The sequence below is a fragment of the Aptenodytes patagonicus genome, chromosome 4 (genome assembly GCF_965638725.1).
Source record: "Aptenodytes patagonicus chromosome 4, bAptPat1.pri.cur, whole genome shotgun sequence".
Taxonomy (NCBI): domain Eukaryota; kingdom Metazoa; phylum Chordata; class Aves; order Sphenisciformes; family Spheniscidae; genus Aptenodytes; species Aptenodytes patagonicus.
Genome location: NC_134952.1, coordinates 10,337,959 through 10,362,529, shown reverse-complemented (window position 1 = coordinate 10,362,529; position 24,571 = coordinate 10,337,959). Strand labels below are relative to the sequence as shown.

General features: G+C 37.0%; 1 protein-coding gene across 2 annotated transcripts in view; it reads right to left on the bottom strand.

Annotated features, from left to right (window-relative positions):
• Window positions 1-24,571, bottom strand: part of HTT (huntingtin) — an 87,862-nt gene that overhangs the window by 56,880 nt on the left and 6,411 nt on the right. The window contains exons 2-20 of one of the 2 annotated variants that reach the window (XM_076335848.1): window positions 24,312-24,395; window positions 23,765-23,885; window positions 20,016-20,075; window positions 17,941-18,020; window positions 17,357-17,495; window positions 16,972-17,113; window positions 15,330-15,508; window positions 14,559-14,763; window positions 13,646-13,693; window positions 9,675-9,755; window positions 8,891-9,255; window positions 6,940-7,063; window positions 6,336-6,454; window positions 5,315-5,426; window positions 3,764-3,904; window positions 2,932-3,090; window positions 2,747-2,844; window positions 1,026-1,165; window positions 129-192 (exon numbers count right to left, since the gene is read on the bottom strand). In XM_076335848.1, coding sequence (XP_076191963.1) covers window positions 129-192; window positions 1,026-1,165; window positions 2,747-2,844; window positions 2,932-3,090; window positions 3,764-3,904; window positions 5,315-5,426; window positions 6,336-6,454; window positions 6,940-7,063; window positions 8,891-9,255; window positions 9,675-9,755; window positions 13,646-13,693; window positions 14,559-14,763; window positions 15,330-15,508; window positions 16,972-17,113; window positions 17,357-17,495; window positions 17,941-18,020; window positions 20,016-20,075; window positions 23,765-23,885; window positions 24,312-24,395 — 2,461 coding nt within the window. The remainder of the gene's footprint in view (window positions 1-128; window positions 193-1,025; window positions 1,166-2,746; window positions 2,845-2,931; window positions 3,091-3,763; window positions 3,905-5,314; window positions 5,427-6,335; window positions 6,455-6,939; window positions 7,064-8,890; window positions 9,256-9,674; window positions 9,756-13,645; window positions 13,694-14,558; window positions 14,764-15,329; window positions 15,509-16,971; window positions 17,114-17,356; window positions 17,496-17,940; window positions 18,021-20,015; window positions 20,076-23,764; window positions 23,886-24,311; window positions 24,396-24,571) is intronic. The other variant, XM_076335850.1, reaches the window with a different exon arrangement.

Genomic DNA, 24,571 nt, shown 5'->3' with positions numbered 1-24,571 from the left:
ATGAGCCTACTTACACAAAACATACTTACAACAATTATCAGTGTTGACAGAATTTAAACATGAAGTGCTGAAATTGCACTGGTACCTTAATCCAGAAACACAATATACTGATTCAATAATTTACTTACACCAGTATAATGATGAACACCTCTGTGCAAGCTCTCAGTTTTTCCTTCCAAGAAGCTGACTAGCCTATGGTAAAGTAGAATTTAGAGTACATTAGTTAACATTAAAGGTTATTTCTCCCTTCAGTGCTCTGAGGGTTCTTTTTATTTGTTTATTTCTTAAAAACATCACTGCAGGGAAAATGTAAAAAAGTAAACACACTTTTGGCTATCTTTAGAAGAGGTAAGCAATTTGCTAAACTACTATCTGGCTACTGTAACAGAAGAATTACTTTTCTTTAGTTAAAAAACATTATTTACACATTGCGATTGTAATTGTATTTTTTTTTCCCCATGCACATAAAAATCAGACTGTTTTAAAAAGATGGTAAGATATTCCAAATATCACTATTCAGAAGGAGTCCAATTTTGTATAACTAAAGATAACTTGAAGAACTTTTATATCAACACCTTTTGTCTTTCAGCTTGGAAGAACCTGTAGAGAATGAGAGAACGCCAGAAAAGGAAGTCATATTCATTTCAGTGTAACAGAAACTGAGCAACAGAAGAGAGCTGACAATAATGGAGAACAAGTCAGGGACTTTCTTTAAAAAACCCACACAACTGGAAATCAAGTTAGTGTCCAGATTATACGGTCTCTGATCACAGATTTACAGAACACTTGATACAGACCACTGAACTAGAAACTCTATACAGTGTTACTAGGATCAGGCTAGGTAGTGAAGACAATGGTAACTTGACAAAGGAATTCATACAGTCCTTGTATGATGATTGGCCTGAATTAGTTTTATGAAACTCGTTAGTATTTCAGAAGAAACAGCTCCATTTTGATTCCAGTTTCCTATACACAGCATATTTGCACTGCAGCTACAACACCCACAGAAAAATATGAACACTTACCGAAAATCTACCTCTGCAAGTGTTTCCAAAAGTTCCGTCCTTACTAGCCAGTATGAGCTGTTCTTCAGTGTAAGGAGGTCAACAATCAGTTGTAAACCTAGTTCACTGTAACTGCTACTACATAAGCTCATGATGCAATGCTGAGAAGAAATAAAAAACTTTCAGTTATATTACAGAAAAGGTTCTCTGAATCAAAGTATGTAAGTGATCATAAAAATCTGTTTTATTTAGAATACTAAAAAAAGTTATTACTTAAGAGCTAGGAGAAGTACCAGAGCTAGTTACTTTGCAAGGCTAGGACACTAGCTCCACATGAACTGCTAAAACCTGCTGCTGAATTTAAATTCTGGAGAGGAACAAACACCTCAGGGACCAGATGACAATCCTCCAAAGAGTAAGGTCTAAAACTCACAGGGCTTAAACACCACAAGCACTATACTCTTATCTGTTCAAAAAGAGTCTCTCCTAATTTCCACAGGGTATTTTTAGACACCTGGTTCTGATTTCCAGAAGTTTTTCAAAAAGTCATACCTCCTCATTTTAATGACTGTTCAACTACATGCAGAATGTGTGATCTTTGGAAAAAGTTATAGAAATCTATACTACACTTCTACGTCTTAACTACACGAAAATGTACTTTCTTCTTTGGGGATTAACAACCCAAAATGCTTTTGAACATTTCTGCCGAAAGTTATGAAGTCAGGCTACATTATATACTGAGAGAAAGAAAAAGTCAAAATTGGACAGTATAAGTTGCCTGAACTGAACACTTCTAGTGAAGTCTTCTAAAAAGCCATAATCATAAGTGTAATCATACATGAAACCACTATATACAAACAATAAGATCATGGAACAGAAAGTTAAAAAGATAGCATCGTTTAACAAACTGGATTTCCTTCCCTCAGCTGCATCACAGACCCCTCCTCTTAACACATGAAATCATACTTTCCATACATTAACTATCTGCATTTTACTAAAGTTAGACTTTGCCTCACTGACCCATAAGCTGCAATAGAGGCAGATACCCTGTGCCTCTCCCCAAGGAATTAATTTCCCTTGCCCTCCAATTTGTCCTTGTTGTTCTACTTTCTTGGAAAATTCCTCAAGGAAAAGCTCACTCCTTCACCCCTCTGTTTTTTCACAGAACACCTTCGACAGATTTTATTACAGAAATAAAATTCACATGCTCTAAGTTCCACTCACAAATTCAGCTATCATCTCTATTTTAACAATTGCCTGATGGATCTTTCACCCAATTTGAAACACACTTTCCTGAGACTTTCCTCACTTTTAGAAATTATCATTTCAGAAAATAATCACTATTTTACTTGTCATTTCTCACATTTAATTTTTGCTCTCCAAATACAGGCTACAACCAGGTGTTACATGTTCACACTTCCCTGTTTCGGCTAGACAACCTTTCTATCTAATGCACTCATCCTATTGTTGGTTAATGTAACATTACAGCTCATACCAGTACGTTTATGACTAGAAATACCGTGATTAGATTATACTGCTACTTGATCTAACCAACATAACTATTTTCCAGCTGTTTTGTTTCTCCATTTCTGTGCCTGAATCCATGTTTTCTACAATAGAGTTCTTGGGGAAGAAGTCATTTTTTGCTCCATGTTTATACACCTGAGCATAGCAGGATCCTAGTCAACAAATAACACCCCTGTGATCTGTCGTGGTGCAAATAAATTACTACTTCTGCTTACCCTCACAGCTGTACAAGCCAGTTTGCATGTAACAGAAGACTCATCTTTCAGCGTTTTCTGTAACAGAGGTATGCAGTCTACCAAGGAAAAGAGATTTCCTAACAAAAAAAAGAATTTAGAGCAATGAAACAAAAGAAAATTTTGGTTACGTTAAAAAAAAAGACACCCTTAAAATAAATTGTTACCTGTTGAGCTTCTGACATGTATTATCCATTTTTCCACATCAAAGCGGGATTTAATTAGAATGGAGTTGACAATTGTTCCACACAGAATGGCAGTAGCTCCTCGAATCTGGGGATCTCCATGGTCAATGTAGTTCAGAATATCTGATACATACTGCTCCTCTATGAAAGTAAGTTACAACTACTTTATTTTAAAAATACTAGTCTTAGTCTTAACTGATCCCTAAAAGTGTTTCAGTGGAGGTACTAATTATTGTACAATGTCAACATATTCACAATGCACCCACCTTAGTTCTACCTTTCAGAGATCCCTTGCATGTAATCTACAGATCATTCACACCATCCAGACCAATGATCACATTAATGATTTATTTCAATTGTACACAAAATGCTCTGGGGAAATTTAAGAGTTTTCGTCAACATTCCACCTTTGCCACTATCAGTATCAAACCAGTTGAATACTCCAGGTCCCTGCTGATCATATTCCAGCATTCATAAAAATGAACCTAATAGCTTAGAAACCATCTATAAGATGGCCTGAAATAAATTAGAAGAAACCATTTATAAGATAAACAAGCCACCCCTATACAGCAGTTTTACTAAAACAGGTTCAACTTGTCAGAAGCTGTACAAGCTCATCCACTGAAACTTAACTCTTACTACAAAAAAAATCTCACCATATGTGCTACTAGCACAGGCAGCACGTTCATTCCAACTGGTGCAACCTTTGTTTGCAAATACTGAATTGGATTTAGAGGTTTCAGTATAGATGCTGCCTCACTTATTCGAAAACCCAAACACACTATCAAAATGGAATATGTGAAGTGCAACATACCATACTCTTCTCCCATTGCTTCAAGTGGTGTTTTATACAGTTTGCTGAAGAAAGACTCAGGATGAAGCGCAATGGCTGCTCCAACACAACTTACTGCCAAGGCTTTTACACTGACTCTCACATCTCTATCAGGAACTAAAGCTGGGGAGAAGAAAAAAAAAAAAGGAGGGGTGTATTTAAAAGCTTCCTGAATTGTTTGAGTTAATTAATAACTCTGTGTGATATAAATAGCTTAGCCCGGACAAAAAAATATGAAGGCAGAGCAAGTAGTTCCAGTTTATCAGAGGCAGCAGTTATACACAGCTTTTTTTGTTTCAAAAAAGAAAAAAGATAAATAACTAATAACCCCACACACTTCTAACTCACTTCCTTCATTGCTGAGAATACAGCTACTACATTGTCTTTCCAAGAACACTACATTAGCAGAGCACATGAACAAATAAGTTTAGAAAAGGGAAAAAGAACGAATTATCTTAAATGCTCACTTCAGCCATACATATAATGACAGATACACACATGCCTGTGACATGGACTTCCCAGGGAAAAAAATGGAAGCAGCAGTGTATGCCATAAAGGCTTTCTAGAAAACCCCTACTAGTGTTTTATTACTATGCTGAAAAGGTAAATAACTCCTCTTTTGAGCCCCAGCAGCCTCCTCTAACAATCACTTACTGTCAAAAAGCTTCTCTTTGACAGTCACACATGAAAAAACACATGAAAAATGGCCACGCTGACACAAATGCTATAAGATGTTAAAAGAGGAGAAAAAAGTTCAACTTGAGATTTCAGCTATGTCTTTGAAAACCTTAGGTCAATTCTCTGATTTACTACAGCTGAATCATTTAAAATCTGAAGTTACATTTCCCAACACATATGGATACAACAGCACTTCCTCTACCTGAAGTACATTCAAAAAAATTAACACAGAATTCAAACACAATTGAGTGATAAAGCTAAAAAAGATACTTTTAATCTTGTTTTAATTAAAACAAATTAGGCATTGTAAACAAAATCAATTGTAAAAATATTATGACAAGTACTTGAAAGAACTATATTCTTCTGAACTTGTTTTTAGGAGCTTCCACAGAATGGACTGCAACTCACAAAACTGTTTCCTTACTGAGGTATTGATACTTTTACCGTGGACAAACTGGGCACCCAACACTGATAAAAAGAAATACTGGTATTAGATTGTCTTCGTAGCTTCATATAATCTATAAACCATCATGGCCCCACAGGTTAAGTCTCATGAGAATTTACAAATTGTAAACGCGATTAAGTATTTGACTTACAGGTTAAGTTACCATAACATTTCTTTAGACACCTAATGGTTCAAAACAGGATTAACTGTAAAATGGCATAAATTTAAGTGTTTTTAGGTTTTCTTCTGTACTCTGTGTGATCATTTAGATCAGGACTGTCACAGAAAAACCCCACCCCTGAAATCTCCAATAAAGCGAGATTAAAAACCAGACAGAGTAAACCGATCACATTTCCAACTTTGTACGTTGAGAGACACAATGAACCAATGAGTCTTGAACAGAAACTTACCTCCTTTCTCCCCAGTAAGTAGAAAAGAGGCTGACAGAAGTCTAACGCAGTGCACTAAAGGAGCAGAATTTCCATCGGTATAGTGACCTATGTCTCCCTTTACCCTGGAGGGCTATTGAAGGCAAATAACAAATTTCGTATAGATAAAAATTAATCTTCAATTTAAATAAAGCATTAAGCACAACAAGATTTGGAAATACTGCACATCCCCAAATGTATAAAGGTTGTAATATAAAATGCGTTTAATACATATTCCAAAAAAAGGCTTTCGAATGTAATGCTTTCGGGAAGTTCGTATCCAGTGTCAGAATTGGTTTAATTTTATCACAGAAGCAACAATCATTCTGTAGATTTTCTGAATTACCCAGACTTGCTGTTTGCATCTGAAGGAGTCTGATAAACCACTTTTTGTCACCAATGATCTTAGGAATTAATTACTTTTCATTCAAAGTTTCCAAAGTTGTTTCCGAAGAAGGCTGACCTTCTGTAGTTCCACATTTAGAGTTCCCCAGTAACCCAAGCTGATCTAACTCTGCCTGCCACAAACCAAACTCCTCTTGCCCCAGCTCAGAACAAGGTCCAAAGCTAAAGTCAAAAAACCGTAAGAGGAAATCAGTAACCTGTGGTTAGAATGGCATGAGCTTCTCCGCAGAAAGAGAGGCTCGAAGAGTAAGACACAGTAACTTCTGAGGAGATCATAAAGTTACCTACACAGCTAGCAACGTACCCTACTAATGCACAGACAAAAGGGGGTTGTGTTCTCATCAGTTTGTCTTCTGTTATGGTTTTGCTGGTAATTGCATTCAAGATATCAACACTTGTGTATTCACCTTATGTTAAATGAAATTCAGGCTGTAACTCAGATTTACTATTCAACCTTAAGTTATTTTGACCTATAATGAAGCACACCACATATGCAGGCTACCCACATTTACCACTAATTTACATGATCATAACTTTAATTATTTTTTTTTAAACTTTGTTTTAAATTTTAAATGAGACCCCTGTGACTACTTCTCACCTTATTTTCATGATCACCAGGATCTGCCGCATCTTCTTTTGATGTAAATCTATCTACGCTGCTATCAGAAGGTTGCCTACTATGGCTTATGGTTTTCAACAGGTGAGGCTGTTGAAGAGCTTTAGAAAAAGGCAATTCATTAAATACCATTTCAGATGCAAATTAAAAGCACTTTAATTGAACTTAATCATACAAACATGAAAAATAAATTAGCAGTGATCAAAACAAGTGATTCATTAGAAGTGTTGAAATATATTCCTTATTTTACATTTCAATCTAGTTATTTGTTTTTCATATCCATTACATGAGACTTCTGTGCCTTGGAAGTTAAAGTGGTTAAACATTGGAACAGGCTGCCCAGGGAAGTGGTGGAGTCCCCATCCCTGAAGGTATTTAAAAGACGTGTAGATGAGGCGCTTAGGGACATGGTTTAGTGGGCATGGTGGTGTTGGGTTGATGGTTGGACTCAATCTTAGAGGTCTTTTCCAACCTTAATGATTCTATGATTCTAAGTTAGACAGCAGATGCGCCTGTAACACCTGCCTTAAAGGTGTCAACAGTTCTGGTAGCACACCCCCCCCCCGCCCCACATTTATCAACATACCAATAGAAGAATTTCTGAAAGACTCTGATGAATCATCTTGGAGAATATTTGCAGCCTCATCTTCCTCATCCTGCAGCTGCCCAATTTGCATTCCAGAATACTGTCCTTCAGCACCCTCCAAAACCTACACAGTGCAAGGACAGGACTTAAAATGACTTAGCTTAACACACAGTATTAAATCTCAAACATGCAGTGTTAGTAATCTAGAAATAATTTGAAAGCAAATGAGCCTGATAAATATTAGTGTACAGCTGCGTGCAGGCCGCAAAGCAGTTCCCCTCCTTCTCCAGCATTTGGGCTAGAGGCCATAGCTACATCTGACAGTCTCCCACTTGAGCCGTGAACTTGGACATTAACAGTAAGAAAGTCGAACACTTAGTGCATTGCTTCCGCTGCAGCTCTCCTTACTCCCTTATTCCAAACACTATCTCTCTATCTCAGCAGTCACAAATCACAACCAACACCTTTACTGTCACAAATTGAACTTGTCCATTGCTGTCAAACTCTCCCATAACCTCACTTGTCCTGGATATGTAAAGGCGAACTGAGAAAACACTGTGTAGGACAAAAAAGGACAAATAAGTTTGAACATATTTTAATTCCTTCATTTGAAACCAGAGACTACCAAAATGGACACTTTAGCAGAGAGTTTGACCCTTGGTACCAATGCAATATATAAGCAGTAGGTATATGGAAAAAACCCATAAAAGACAAAAAAATTGGTAACGTTAATAAAAGACAGTAAAAAACATTTCATTGTAAGTTTATCAGAAGACACAAGATACTTCTTCAGTTACTCCCTGACTTTATAAGCAGCTGGAAATTGTTCATTAAAAAGCCCGTGTGTGGGTAAGTGGGACAACCACTTGCCTGTCAATTAGGAAAAAATAATTTTATTAGTAATTACTGCTTGTAAACGGCATGCAAACTGACATATGCAACAGTCTGACAAGAATTTGCAAGAAATGCATCTTGTCAATAAACAATTTGTCAATAAATGCCTGCTCACTTTGGGCTCTGCACTGCCTACATTTAATTCAGACACAATGCAATTATCATCACTCCTTTGGTTCTTGAATCCTCACACTTGCAAGAGTATTTGCATATCATAATTGTAAATTTACCATTTTTTGTAGTGGTAAGAGACTATTACTTTTCCAAAGTTACTATCAGCAGACATAAGTCAAAAGTTTGATAATGTTTGAAAAAAGAACTTAAGAAATTCTAAGTTTTCCCTTTTTTGCATTTTCTGCTCTTGCTCCCAGTAATTATATTTTTGCTGGTTTTATTACAACCTCACAATACACTTGCCTAAGACAGACAAATTTCTTAAAATAGCTATATTGTATGCACATTTCAGGTGTTTATTAGATATGTAACTGCTACATTAGTAAATCATGCAGTATTTGCTCAGTATAGGAGAAATCCTTACGATGGAATAAAAAGGAAAAAAAATGAGTTGTGTTGCCAAGTGAAAAAGCACAGGCAGAAAACAATGTGAAGCATTAGGTTTCAAAAGTAGTCCTCTATCATTCCAAATAGACTGTTCACCCTTTAACACTTCCATTAGTCCTCCTGCATCAAAACAATTAAAACACCTATAGAAAATGAATTATATTCTACTAAGAGGATATATTTATGTCAAGACTTTGATATTGACATTCTTCCAGTGAGTGACAACCTGTTAACGTCTTCAAATGACCTACCCCGTGAACACATTGGTTACAGCTTTGTAGTTTTTAATTACTGCTGAAGTGGAAGTGTTAAAAGGAGGTCAAGCTCTCCAATAGAGGTGTGAGCTGCTGACCTTTCCATTGTTACTAGCTGAGGATGGAAAAGTAGAAGACGAGTAAGTAGATGAATCCAAGTCTGGGCCCTCCATGGAAGAGCTCTGAGATATGTCAGGCCCCTCAGTAGAAGGGGATCCCCCCTCTGCCCGTTGCACACTTACAATTTCAGAACTGTCCGAAGGGGTTACAGCAGAGTCTGGACCTTCTGTAGTAGTCTGAGAGCTATCACTAATTGGTGAGGAAGCCTGTGTACCATCATTCAAGTCCATAGTGGGATCTGACTGGACAGCACTGATCTGACTGGAGCTTCGACTAAGCACATCATCTTCTTCCCCTTCAGCAGCTGTACTTGTCAAATCACAGCTTGTCAGGTCTACAGAGTCTGACTGCAACGTATGTTGAGAACGTGGCTGCTCAGTAATGATATCATGTCCGGTAGAATCAGCAGCTGAACTCCCTACTGACCCAGCTGTCGATACACCTGATGAAGAAGCTAGTTCACTGGTTATCTCGCCCTTCATAGAAGCTGCAAAACACAGACATTTATGAGTCAATCAAGTGTTTAAACTTGTGTTTCACTCTTGATATGGATACCACATACTAAGCCACATACTAAACTAGGCTAAGGAAAGAGTATAACTGAACAGTTAAACTACAGTTAGGGAAATAAGCATCTGTAAGATGCCATTCCATCTATACCAGTAGCTCAATATGACAGCCTATCCATTAAAAAACAAAAATGCAGCCAACTTCATTAGGTAAGTGTAAGTTTTATACCCAGGAGTATTTATGGTTTCAGTTTTGTTAGCATGTCTTTTGAGTGCCCATCCACTTCCTAGTCACCATAACACATCACTTCTATATTTTACATAAAGTAATAAAAGAATGGATTTGTAATGTATAGTAACACAGGTTGATTGCACTGCTAAAGGGAAAGCCAGCTACCTGCAAATGATGCAGCGCTGACATCTGATCGGGTTTCAGGATCATCCTCCAAACCTTCTTCTTCACCAAGAAGTATTTTACCTGAGACGTGATAGAAGAAAAACCTTTACAGTTTTCCAAAACTACAGTCAACTTGAAATGCTGAACAGTTGAAGTCAGTCAGATGTGAAGTCTATTTTTAAAAAGCTTATCCAAATCATTTTTCAAAGCTATGACAGGCAACAGACGGAAAAGAAAAAGGAATGAAGAAAATGAATATCCAGTCCCTCACTATCTAATCAGGAGAGAAACAGACAGCAGTGACAAGGAAACACACAGTTAAGTAATTTTATTTAACAGTGTAAACATTCAGAAAACTACTTATGACCTTATTAATTCTAGTTTATTTTTGTGGAGTATGTTTAAGATCCCACTAATTTTGCCAAGTATGTCCTGTTACTAAGGACTGGATACCTCGCATCTGGATATCTGCCCTCAGCTCAGAAGGACATTAAAGCACCACAAGTAATAGAGTAAACAACCTCTCCCTCCTTAAGGCTATGAAAACTATCAAAGGCTACTTGCAGTTTGGGGCTTGGAACTCCAGTGATAACAGTATGGAAAATGCCTAGGGGGAAGAGCAGCACAGGCTAGAAGCACAAGACCACTTAAGTGGGACAGGCTGATCAACCATGGACAACAGCCATTAAGATCCAGGGACTACTAAGGCAAAAAACTTCAGAGAGGCTTTTGCCATAGGAAAAATGGGAACCACTTATAACCTAACACAATCATCATAGAGTTCTCTTACTCACAGAGTAACGTTTATTTTAAATAGAGGCAGTGGAAAGATACCTGCAGATGCATGCTGCCTGGGAGTGAACCAAGGACATAACTGCACTGAAAAGTCTGTAAATGGGACAGGATACAGAGTGCAGAGGGAGCTACTGAGCCCATCCTTCTGGATCTTGCAAGTCACTTGCTGAGACAGAAGGATCCACAATAACTGCTTTGAGATAAGCCTGTTCTGCCATTTAGAATAAGCTTCACTGGTAGTCTAAGATTCACCATGCAAGATACCAATGTTTTGATAACTCTAGGTGAATTCTTTTGCATCTCATTTAAGGTTGCCGGGGGTAAAAAAAAGCATTAACAGACTTTTGTATTAGTTTCCCTATCACAACTGCTTTCATACGTATCAGTAACACTGCAGAATTGCCTTCCCCCAAAAAGTATGTTTTATGCTATTCAAACCTGTAAGTAAGGCAGAAAAGAAACCATGACATTTCCATGTATGTTCTATGTAAAATGACAGTAACTAATTGAGAACTACACACTCCTACGAAAGAATGAGTAAAATCCTGCTAAGAGTTCCCAACAAAAAGCATGAAAGATAGTATATTCTTCTCTATTCTTTCTCACGTTTATATCCATTTCACTGAAACAAACCAGGATATTCTGCTTTCCACAGTTGATCACCTTTAAAACTAAGTTTAAGAGGAAGGACACTGAAAAACACTTATTAGGCATATTAGGCTTTGTACATTTAAATGAGTACATAAAACAAGCTGCAGGACATTTTTCCACTATTTGGAAAAAAATTCAATTAAGATGCAGAACATAGGCTTTCATTTTGAAATGAGTTTTCAGCCTTTTTTGCAAGTAATTTTCTGAAGCTGAAACATAAACAAACCAACATAGGCCAGCTGCTCAAAACTAAAGTTGGTCTGAAGCAGTAAGACTGGAAAGACATGGAATATCTGAGTTCTGAGATTAGGGTCACAGATTTCTGTAGATCAGCCTCACTTTACACCCCTACACACAAAGGAGTATTACAGCTAGATAAGTTTCACCCACAGCCAACAGCAGAAGCCTACTACTCTATATGGTAGTAGACTGCAAAACAACTTCAAATAGGAACTGGGAATAGGCTTGATTTTTCCCTCCTTTCTACAATGTAGAGCAGCAGGAAATGAACAATTCACAATTTGAAATTAAACCTGTACAAAACACAAAATCATGAACCGATTTCTTCAAATTTGTTTATGCCTTTTTTTTAGACCACAAAATCTTCATACCATGATCTTGAAAGAGAATGGAAACTGATGACTCATACATGTTTTCTCACTGAGTGAAGGAAAGGTTAGTGTTTTAACAAGTACTTTAATTGAATTTACACTATTATTAGTACTTCAAAGTTACACTGAAGACTACTAACAATTCCAAGTATCAAAATGATGATTTACCATTTTTCATTTAAAAGTGTTATGTGTTGTTACTCTGATTGTTGCATTCTGCCCCACCTTTGGATGCTGCAGCAATATCTACTTTCAGGACACCCTTTCTTTCACTCTATTGTTTCTAAACTAGAAATTATCACAGCATCCATAAGCACTATTTCATTCAGCTCTACCCACTATTTCACATTTAGGTATATTCTTAAAGCATACAGGTATATTCTTTAAGCATTATGAGATTCTTGCACACAAAAATGGGAGAGCGTATGTCCTGGTTTCGGCTGGGATAGTGTTAATTTTCTCCCTAGCAGCTGGCATAGTGCTGCATTTTGGATTTAGCATGAGAACAATGTTGATAACACACTGATGTTTTAGTTGTGGCTAAGCAGTGTTTATACTAAGTCAAGGACTTTTCAGCTTCCCATACTCTGCCAGTGAGAGGGGTGTACAAGAAGCTGGGAGGGGGCACAGCCAGGACAGCTGACCCAAACTGGCCAAAGGGACATTCCATACCGTGTGACGTCATGCTCAGTATATAAGCTGGGGGGCGTTGGCCAGGGGGCAGTGACTGCTGCTCAGGGACTGGCTGGGCATCAGTCAGCAGGTGGTGAGCAGTCACATCACTTGTTTTTTTTGGTTCTCTGCCCCCCCCCCCCTTTTTTTTTGTTTCTCTCTCTCTTCTTGTTTTACTTTCCATACAATTTATTATTATTCTATTACTTCAAGTATTACACTGTTCTCAGCCCACAAGTTTTCTTACTTTTGCTCTCCCAATTCTCTCTCCCATTCCATCGGGGGGAAGGGTGAATGAACCGCTGTGTGGTGTTTAGTTGCCAACTGGGGTTAAACCACAACAACATATCTGGAAAAAGTGTAGGCTAGTTGCTATAATGGTCCTTAAAGTTTGTATAATCTTAGTCTTAAACTATTTTTCCTTGAAGTTTTTTCTTTTCAGTATTGCACACCTCTCTGCTTACTATGCTTGCACTGACTGCACTGCACTCACACATAGTTCCACTGCAGTAGCAAGATTTTGCTCACCTAAAACAGGACATGAAACTGTTACACAGCTGTATCTAGAGTGATTCTAGTACCGATATATGACTGGTTTTAAGCAAAGTGTAAACATATAACTAGGTATGAAGTACTTCCATGCACAAACTGGGAAAAGAATATTTCAGAGCAAATTGTATTATTTAAAATCCTGCTAAATGAATTACCTATTGAAGAAATGAAAATATACACAGTAAGACAAAATGAATAGCATTAATCGTCAAGAACAGAAAAAGAAATAAAAAAGCATCATATCAAAGCATGCAAACATACACATGCATTAGTGAAAGAAGAACAAAAAACCCAGGCCTAACAAACCCAGGAAGGTTAACTATTTTGTGAGTTTCATTAAAGGTTAAGTATTACCATCAAAAGGAAGAATGCCCTGTTCCGAGAGATTATTTTTAGATATGCTGTTTAAAAGTAAAAATTGCATCAATATTCATCACCATAATTTTGCCAGTGAACTATAGCAAAAATAAGAATTATACTGCTTTGAATAATTTTAGAATATGTTGATTGCAATATCAGAAACCACATCAGAGTTCTTTTAAGATTTACAGTGATTAAGCTCAGCTGATAACAAAGGCAATTGTGAATGAAGACTGAAGTTCAGCAAGACAATGAAGTAGGGAGAGGGAAGAAAAAAAACAAAAAATCAAAGAGGAACGCAATTAAAGATTTGTTTTTGAAAATAATCACCTTTATGCTTTCTCGCAAGAACAGGGCTGCATGAAGACCCCCCTCCAGCTGCAAATCACAGAAAGTAACACATCAGGGCAGAGACAGAGCTGCTGAAACCATGAAGGAATTCTAATAGCCACAAATGGGAAGAAAAAAAAGCCCAAAGCCAGGAAGAAATAGCAAACTTGTTGCTTTTGAAGTCCAAGTTTTTTGGATTATTTGCCTTCAAATGATTTTTATTTTTCTATGCCACTTGTGCAAAGTTTGCCTTTAAAAAGATATGCTCTAAATTTCACTGCTATAATTGTTTCCGGCTAATGAATTACCTTCTAACAGCAGCAATATTAGAATGATCCGTTAGTTCAATACAGAAGTCCTTATGGAAATCCAATCAGAGATTGATTCTTTTAAAACAGGTAAGCAGCAGTTAAGAGACAATTTTAAGAACATGCACTTCACAGACAAGAACACTGATAGCCAATTTTAAAAGTTATGGAAAAACTTAAGTCATGCTTTAATTTCATGCTGGTTTTGGTATTCAGCAAGGAGCTAACAGTTAATATAAATTCTGATTAGATCAGCTTCTTATGAATCACAGTTGTCAGATGCTTGGTGAGAAGAACATTAATTTTGTGGGGGGAGAAAAAAAAAATCTGTCACCACAGTTAACTTGCTCTGCGTAACCAAAAAACCTATCAACACAAACTGTAAAAAAAAAAAATACTCTGAGTTTGTCACTATTCCATGAAGGTATACCCACTTAAAGAAAGGAGGGGAAAAAACTTTTACTGTACCGGGGTGGGGAGGGCAGGAAAGTCATACTAACTTTACACATTTCATTTACCCTTCATACTTTTGGCTAACACTGAGAAATAGAGTTGGTGATGTATGTTCATCTCCTTTTACTCGAATTACCAAAAACATAGCTTACCTATAAGTTCCACTATGCTCCCACTGCGGATCCTGCTGGCAGATTCATCTTTGGATACACTGACCTGTGCAATGCCCCCTGAAGCGGTCAGGGCATGGAGAAGTTCAGGTGGTGGCGTTCTAAAGAGTTGTTGTAATAATTCTAAAGCTCCAGTCACAACATTATGGTCCTGATGCTGGGTGTAATGCAGAGTCAATTCATAAACCTAAAACCCAACAAAGTACTGGAGTAAGTCTCTATGAAGACACAATATACTATATTTCTTCTCATATACCACATTAAATTTCAGCGATCATTAAAAGTAACTGACATTTGCTATATCTAATCTTCACCACTGTCTTCCAAGGGGAAAATGTCAACTAATTGCTGCCATTCAACTGCCTTTTTGGTAGAATTCTGGTGTTTCTGTTTATTTATTCTGTTATTGATGTGATTCCTCCTTCTATAAAAGAACACCATAATGATTATGAAGTTCTTTAGCTCCTTTGGGAACACCTAACAAGTACTGCTGATGAATTTTCCTGGGATTTCTGGTTATTAACATTATTTATCAATAATTCCAGTCACCGGACCAACTATCATTTACCAAGGTGAATAGGAATTTGAGAAAAGAATTCAGAATGTTCAACATCAAGCTAGTGCTGTATCATACTATATGCAAGATTTATTTCTTTCCCTTCCAATTAGTACTCTTCGGGTTAATGTTTTTTTTTGGGTTTTTTTTTTGTTTGGTTGTTGTTTTTTTTTTTTTTTTTAACAGGTTTATTTTACCTGTATAAGTTGTTCTGGTGAAGGTGAAATCTCTGTTTCTTTTCTTGTTACACCAAAACTGCCTTTCAGACTGGTATCCTTTACTTGTTGTTGCAATAAAGGTATAAGATACCTTAGTGTAAGTAAAACACCCAGAATTAAAAGAGTAGGATGATCATCTTCTACAGGAACCAACAAGCCTGGGGGTAGAAAAGCAGCAGCCAAATCACTTATTGACAGTAGTTAGTTTCAACACGAATGTTATTTCATGCAGTCCATAGAACAGCTTCTTTAAAAAAAGAAAAGTTGCTGCTAGGTTTTGTTTAAGAATGCTTTCTAAATGTAGAAACATTTGAAAATATGCATTATTTAATATTCCTGACAATGATTTAAGCCATGTGGGAGAATCAGAGGACCCTGTCTCACCTTTCCTGTTCCCTACCTCTTTTCGCTCAATAAAAAGAAAAAAAATTCTTTTTCATAATACCTGATGCTTTCACCAAGTGATCTAGACTCTCTTGCTCCCCTCACCTGCCTCCTCTCTCCACTTGGCAGCTTAATTAAGGCCAAACATAATCCCCCTCACACATGTGCTACTGTCCTAATGAATGACATCTACACTTTTGCCTCCTCCCTCAAGTATTGGGAACCTTGTTCCATATACCTACCTGCTAATCACAGAGTCAAACCCAAAACATATTAAGAACAAGTATATTATGTAAGAAAACACAGCGTTCTATGCAGGGGGGCCGAGGGGATCAGAATCAATTCATGGTGTTCCTATTAGTGCTCCTGTCCGAATTCAGCACCATTGCCAGGACATTATAAAACACCACCTTTGAGGCACAAAAGAACAATGTGTGCACAGAAGTACATCATTTTCAAGTCATACAGAGTGAGGAAAGTCACTACGTGGCATTTGAATTTTTCACCCGTTCTTAAAAGCAGCAAGGCTAACAGGATAATGCTTTATCTATCTGTTGGTCTTCCTTACCTCTCCTTTTGCAATATAGTCTGCATAGTAAAGAACCCCTCGTCAGTAACAAAACTGAGGCAAAAGTTTCCACTACAGTTCAGACAAGCATCTCACCATGAGTTGTAAAACACCCCAAAGACCAGCTGGGAAGTCTGCATGAAGAAATATGGAAGCAATACCTGATGCAAAGTTGTGTGCTTTCAAATAAAAAAAAACCCATTTCTGGTCTAACTTAGGTTTTCAACAAAGAATCTACATGGTGGTACTTCTAAAAAAAGGTTACAGTGTATGCATTCACAAACCAGAGAATAGCAGTCATATCCTCCACCTCAGACCTACTGCACTAACAACCAAGCTGCTGAACAATGCAAGTCTTCACAGACTCCTGAGCAAGTTCTTCCAAAATCCCTAGATCTCCTCATTTTCCAACAGGCTAATTGCTTCCCTAGCTTTGGATGTTTCTTTTCAACATTAGTGAATTAGCACTGCATCACACACAGAGATACAAATAGCTTTAGTCGTATCTTCATCTAACTTAATAAAAGAGAAAGCATTAGCAGCATAACTGGTAGTCTAAGCATCCTTGCTTTGCCTGAAAACCTCTCACATATGAAAAGTGTCTTACATGGAAGAAAATTTCATGTTACTTATACCTGAAGCAAATTTAATTTTTTTCCTGAATCTTACCTAAAAGTACATTCAATAACCAGGCATAAAAATACTGCATTCTTCGTGAATGTTGACAGATGCTTACTGCTGATCCTGCTGCTGTTCGACGGATAGTAGGGGAACTGGATTTAAGATTAGCTATGAAAGCCTTCAATAAAACCTAAAACCAAAAGATATCTTACTTAACTTCTTATGAGAAAGAAAAGGAGACAGAAGTGAATTAAGTCAGTAAATGTATTTTTCATTCAAAGCATTACTTAACATACCTCAAGCAAGGGCAACTTTTGCCTTAATTCAGACATGCAGCTGTGACACTGCTTTCTGTAACATCCGATTGATAATGCTGATAGCTTACTATGCTTTGAGATATAACAGGGAGCACTAATAGGTTAAAGAAAGATACCTTAATCTCATTGTCGTTTGCAAAATTGCCAAACGCTGCCATGATTTTTGGTATTGCCGCAGCTAGTGTCTCTTGTACCGATTCTTCGGGTCTCTTACTTATTCGTGTTAGACAGGGCAAAAGGTTCACTAAGTATGGCCTAAGTATGACAAAGGAGGAAAACTAATTTGAGACCAGAACAACTGTAACCATCTAAACATTTTTAATTCATACTCAAATTCTGTGGTATTACTAAATCATAAAAAAAAATGTACCTGTTAGCTACATAGAATGTAGAAAAAAAAGACAATAGTCTTCTGAACACAATTTGCAGACATTAAGATAGAACTAAAGAGAAGAATACACTTAAAAAATACAAGTCATTGTCTTCACAAGTTTTTCCCCCGAGTCATGTACAGCACAGAACTAAAACTCTGCTAAAAGAAAACCAGCTAATCAAATAAAGCTACTTCAGAGAGAATAGTGTGATAGGAATTCTTCCAATCTCCCAATTATGTATCTAAAACTTGAGAACAGTAACATTTTGTTAACATCTATATTTTGTTAAATGTTCTTTGGAAAGTTCATTACTAGGATGCATTTACCTGCATTTTTGAGGCCGAACTAGATGGGCAAGCTCAGCAAATCGCCAGAGTGCAGCACGTAGGCTTCTGGAAGCACCATTCTAGACAGAGTGTATAGTTGTTACATTTCATCAAGCAGAACTATTGCCTAAAACATACCTATACTATACAATAGCATACAGTTTTATACCATTTTACTTAAACAGAAAAAAATATAAGGTGTCTGGAAGCCATAAATTTCCTTTAGCCAGAAGGAAGTCAAGTCAGCTCCATGACGGCCTTTATTTTTCTAGCTGGTATTTGGAATTTTCCGAGTGACCCAAAATGAATAATGAGGAACACCAAGAAAGAAGAGGAAGTGTCAGAGATCTCCACTCTGCTGAAATCAGCTTAAAATACCACAGAGAAAGTCATCAACCAACAAAGAAACACTGATGATATATGAGAGTCTAAAAAATCACTGGAACACTTGCAGAGATACAAATACAGCATAAAATTGACAGTGGTGGAGATATGCAAATAAATAATGTTTAGCTCCTTAGTGCACCAAAAAATCCACGTATTGATCTGTATCACTTCATAATGGCTTACATGCTGAAGTTTAACATCTATTTGTCTGTATTGACACCTTCAGCTGTGCACCTGACTTGAGCCAGAATGCCTTTAGACCCAGTGTCTAAGGATGTAGTAAAGCTCCTCAGTATTGTTGGAAATACAGAAAACTATGGAAGTCAATAGATGTCTAGGAGAAATTGTGTACCTAATGTAGTTCGAACCTAACCAAAATGCTTGTCAAATCAAGTCCCTCTGAAGACAGAGCTGAGATGTTTAGAAACTGTCATTTCTTTCTTATTTTCTTTAGCTAGTATATCAAAGGCTCACAGTCTTGTTAACATGACAAGTAAAAAACCTTGCATCTGAATTACAAAATGTGCATTTTTCAGGTTCAGAGCCAAACAGATTCTGACATGGGTCCTAAAGTGATCCAACTGATGCACAAACAAAATTCAGTCTGCTGGGTGCTTCTGTTATGCCTGCTACCTCTCTCTTGCCTCTGCCATGAATTTGAGAGCAACTATTCAAGAAGCACATGCCACCTGAACAAAATATTTCCCCCTGCACCTGGTCATAACGTGCAGAAACTTCAGAGCGATTTTTGTTTATGTTGGCTGTTTTTTATTAGTTAGCTAGACATCCATTTCTATACGCTCAAAAATTTTGCATGACATTAAGGTACAACAATACAGTAAGATATTCATACAGGGCCTACAAGTAGTCCACATCTGACAGAAAAGCTATCCACATTGCTTTTGTTATTTATTTTATTTTCTAGAGTCCTATCATTCCCAAAGAAATGTAACAAAAAGCAATAGCATTACTGTCTGACAAATAACACCTACTATTTTCTCTCTATACCAGCCTTGCTGTATGTTTACAGATGCAAGAGACATGATTTCAGTGATACTGTCCTGAAGACAGCATTTTTCTTTTGTAGTTATACACTTAAAAAAGGCTATTACTAAAATTCTTCCCATGGACATAATTAAATTGTGACTTTTGGTGCAAAGAGAGATGCTTCAGCATTTTTACCTATGCTTCTTATAGAAGCTGTAACTACACATCACATTCACAAAACAAAGTAGTTAAAACTTGTATCAGGTCAGTTCAGGTCTTGATCAAATGACTCCTCCAAGAACTTATGTCAAATTAAGAACGTCACTGTCCTCCACCTACTATTCACCACCCTTTCGCTTGAAGTTATTCTTTCCAGCTCAGTCAGTGGAGCAAACATGATGAATGCGTCTTATTCATTCGGGTGCAGAGTCACTAAGGTTAACTCAGACTGCTGTTCACACCAAATGCTCACACATTTTCTGCCAGATAAGCTTTCAGGAGTGGTTAAATCTAAACAATGGGACCAACAGTGAGGAACGGGTAGAATAATACATTAAACAGTCACAGATCCTTCCAAAGTGAAGCCTTGACCTTGATCTTAAAAGACGTATGCTATTTATTTACACTAATGCCACATTCCAATATACTAAAACACTTACTAAATACCATATTTCAAAAGGACATGAAAGTAAGAAGCTCACCTTTTTAATCTCTTTATACAGTTCTAATTGTAACCTAGGAAGATTGGAATCCATCAAAGCCTGCAATAAAACGCATTGAGAATGTACTGTGTTAGAGGGGAGGCACTTTACAGGAATAAGTTACACTTGCAATAAAACAGCTTCAAAAATGGTACAGAACTATCTAACTGCCCCCATATTTGATCTATAATCAGGAAAGTGCTAAATACTGAAAAGAGACACCTTTATCTTTCACACAAACACAAAACAAATGTGGACAAATTCCACAAACTCTAACAGTTATTTGCAGTTAATATTGACTGCTTTACCCATTCTACCTAAAAAAGGCCATATGGGATCAGACTACAAGCAGAGCCAACCTAACATGCTTTTTGGCAATCGCCAGGAATAGGTACTCATGAATAGAATATTAAAACACAAAAGTAGTATTCACAAGCAGCGACAGGTATTCCCTGCTATACATCCCCACCGTCAAGTAGCCTCCTACTCTTTCTCAAACTGAGGCTGTATTTGTACCATTACCTTTAACAGCCCTTGAAAAACCCTTCTTTCATGAATTAGCCTATTTTTGGCATACATTTATTACAAGGTGTTCTGGACACCAGAAGTATCGCATCCCAGGATCTAATCAAGCATAGTGCGACAGAGCATACATTGTAGTTTGAACCTGCAGCCTGGCTAAGAACTAGGGTACATGAAATGAAAGTAAGCACTGAGAAGTAGTAATTTTCTGTTCACCTTAACTTGATCATTCTCCCTCCATCTTTAAAATGGCAGAGAAGAAAAAATATGAAAATAGTTCCGCTATATATAATATCTTCCTACGGAATATTTTGTATACATACGATTACTCTCTCTTCCATTTTTTTCCTAGTGCATACTACTATTTATGAACACTTCCACCACCACTTCCTCAGATGAAATGAGAGCTTAACACAATGTGCAAGTGCCTATATTACGTATTTATACAGTGCTATAGTGTTTAGTATTTTATTCTTTATTCCTTGTCCAATAACTTAATAATTTCTAACTTTCTATCTGCCTTTTTGACTACCAACCATTAAGCTCACATCTTCACAGGATTACTCTTACACAGAACATGCTGATGTAGAGGCCACAACCGCTTAAGCATAGTCAGCGAAGTGCCTGTGGCTCCTCCAGAGCATGATTCCCCTAGCCTAAAATTGTATGCCCCAAAACTTCATTCCCCCCAATTATACCAGGCATTATAATAAAATGGTATTACCTTCCCCAGAAAAATCTTACCTGGCTTGTATCTTTATATTGTCATAAGCACCCCAACTATTAACTGCAGGTGCCTAGATGACAGTAGGTAGGGATAAATCTCACTTACTTCACACAACTTAATTTTCATGGGAAGTTCACTGCCCCTGTATATAAGGATATCAAGCAACACAAAAAGGCACCAGCTACTATTTTAGCTTCAAGGATAAGTTGTCCTTACAACACACACAACTGGATTAACTCTTTCTACTAGTGTCTACCTGTATTTTTAGCAGGCTAGAATCTAAAAAGTCATCCCAATCAGAAAAAGTTACAAGTATAGTCAACCCTAAATTACTACAAATAATAAATCCCAATTACTGAGACCAACTGTACTCCAATCTGCACGAACAGTCCCACCATATCATTAGCACAGAGAATACTACATCATACATCAGCTTCAGAAACAAGACAGCTTCAGTAACACCTTACCCGCAGAAATCTGGTAACACCGAACTTCGTATTTTTTCTTTTAAATAAAGGTATCACCAAAGCTGTTTAAACTTTGAGCCATTTATGCTGTCTGTGAGGTTCTGACAGGTAAGTGTAGTGATAATTAAAGATGACCTACAGAGTGTTTAGATAAACTTATTTGCTGTTTCAATTTACAGCCTTGTCCACACAGAAGTGTTAGCATTTTAATACTGAGCGTAAACTCCAGACAGACACACAAGTAATGCCTACATCTATATTCTTATATTTAAAGAGAGAAAATATAAAGCATCTTTCTAGCAACAGAATTAGTCTCTAAAATGCCTGAGGTACTAAAAACAGCTGAACATTGACTAATATGCAAGCTTAGGGGCCCGACGCCTCTGTTCCACTCATCACAAGCATCACTGCTAACTTGCACAACCAAAAATAAAACTGCACATCTTTTTGTCTCTGCATTTATACACGAGAGAGCATCTGCCTAAAGACTAAGTTGCTTCCAGACAGCATAAAATATAGAAACAGAATACAAACTGTGACCAGCTTTGGTAACAGTCCGATACATCCATGTGGTTGGAATATCACAACCATTACCATTTCATAGCTGTGACCAACTGGCAAGCTTAATGACTGATAGAAGGCTCCATCATTTAAAGTCACTTTAATCTTTAAAACAAAATGAAGTACCATACGAAGATTTGAAAAAAAATTAAAGTTTTTCAAGTTACCTTGAAACATGCCAGAAAACAACAATATTAACTAGATCGGTGAATTAAAGAGGTCAATTTTATACCAAGCCTACAGAAGAGTTTGGTGTAAAGAAGGAAGTTTGCATTCTTTAGAACTGTTTCAGAGCATCTTTTAAAGCAAATTAACTTACCTTTTGGTGTATGCATTTCAGAGTGCTAAACTCCTGCAATTTTAAATCAGAATGAAGAGAGCAAAGTGCTACAGGGCAAAGCAAAAAAAGCAAAAGACACTTGCACTTCCTCATTCCCTATCATTATGGAATACACTACATAATCAGTAAGCTTTCTCCATACAACTTTCAGCCACAAGCTCAACGCCCAAAACTTAAATCACTTGATAATTATTTATTGTTTTATTTGATATTCATTTATTGTTTAATATCTACCGAACAAATAGAACTTAACTGAGAGAAATCCCTACAGAAATAGGGATGTTTTGTTTGCTTGCTTCTACACATCCCTTCATGCTAAAAAAAATTATTATTTGCATATTTCTAAAGCACTTAAACTTTGCATCAACTAGATTAATTATGCAGGTACATTACATTGACTCAAAGGTCAAGTATTTCAGAAAACAGGAAAAAAAAAAAAGAAAGGGCAGGTGAAGATAAACCTGTCCTGGAAGCAGCAGCTCACAGCAATTACTCAAGAGGTTCATTTTAAGGTACTTTGAATCAAGATTTAGACCTTGCCTGACCTCATACAAACGCCCACCTGCTGTTCTCCAACAAGCCCTTCATTCTGGATCACAGTAGTGTAATAATCTCCAGAACACCATGTTTATCCTAATTATTGCCTAAAAGCTCCTCCTCCAAGTCTCAGCAAATCACACTACCTGAGAGACAGCATACTACTAGTCCGGAATGAAAAGCCACTACATCTTTCAGTCAGCTTTTTAATAATATTTTTACCTTTCCTCACGTTAAGCATCTTTAAGTTTACAGAACAATAATAGTGTATTCCTCCCATACAACAAGATGATTTTAGAAAAGCCCACGTTCTTGTTTCGGTTAACTTGAAGAGAACAAAGTTACTGAACAACTGAAGAAAAGAATAGATTAGAATGATGAATGACAAAAGACAAGTTAAGTATCTTGATCTGGGCATAGAAAGCTCTCCTAAGAGCACATACAGAATTTAGTAAAGAAGTTTACTTAACCTCTTACATTATGAGCTATTATCAACAATGAGAAAAGCAACTAAAAGAACATCAGTGTGAATTCATACAGGACACTGCATCAAGAAGAGGTAAAATCTGGTAGTACAGTATATGAAAGTTCTTACTTTAATAACTTTATTAAGGCATTCATCAGCAACCATCCGGACATCAGATTCTGCATCCTCACTGCAGAGGAGAAAGAGTTCCATAGCAATCCCCAGCAGTTTCTGAAATTCTGGAGAATTTCTAAATAAACAAACATTAGAAAATTACAATGTGCACTATGAAAAGCGAACAGCAATGCTATTTTTGAGAGGGTTTCAGAATCCAACTACAAATATATTATACACGAGGAGAAGACATTCAGTGGATTAAAGCACTTCCTTAGGAGTTGGGAAATCATTTCCCTGCTCTTTCCTACACAGTCTGGCAAGGTATTTGACCTCTGTGCCTCAGTGTCTCTGTCTGAGGTAGAAGGATAATGCCAACTCTACCAAGGCTTAAACAAAATTACTTCTTAGATTTTGGGTTGGTAAAAAAAAATATTGTGCCATTTCAGCTTTAAACAGAAGTTGAACATTTAAAATCAGCAATTATCAGGAAGCCTCCAAATAACTAACACTCCAAAGCAGCTATTCATAGTAAAGCAATAAATTAAAGACACTGTCTTACCTTAAAGACTGAGCAACTATGTTTTCACATATTGTTAGGCAATGATTCACTCGATCTTTCTTTGTAGTTGAAAGTTCTTTCTTTCTAAAAGAAGAACACATGATAATGAGTGAGATAAGACTTCAAAAGTGAGCAGTGACCATTTAAACACTTTTGTTAGAGTAGCGTCTAATGATTATACAAGAAAAAGATGCACTCTTCTGGTCATTATATAAACAGCTGTATGCCAACTACCTGTAGTCCCAGGACTTCATACACTA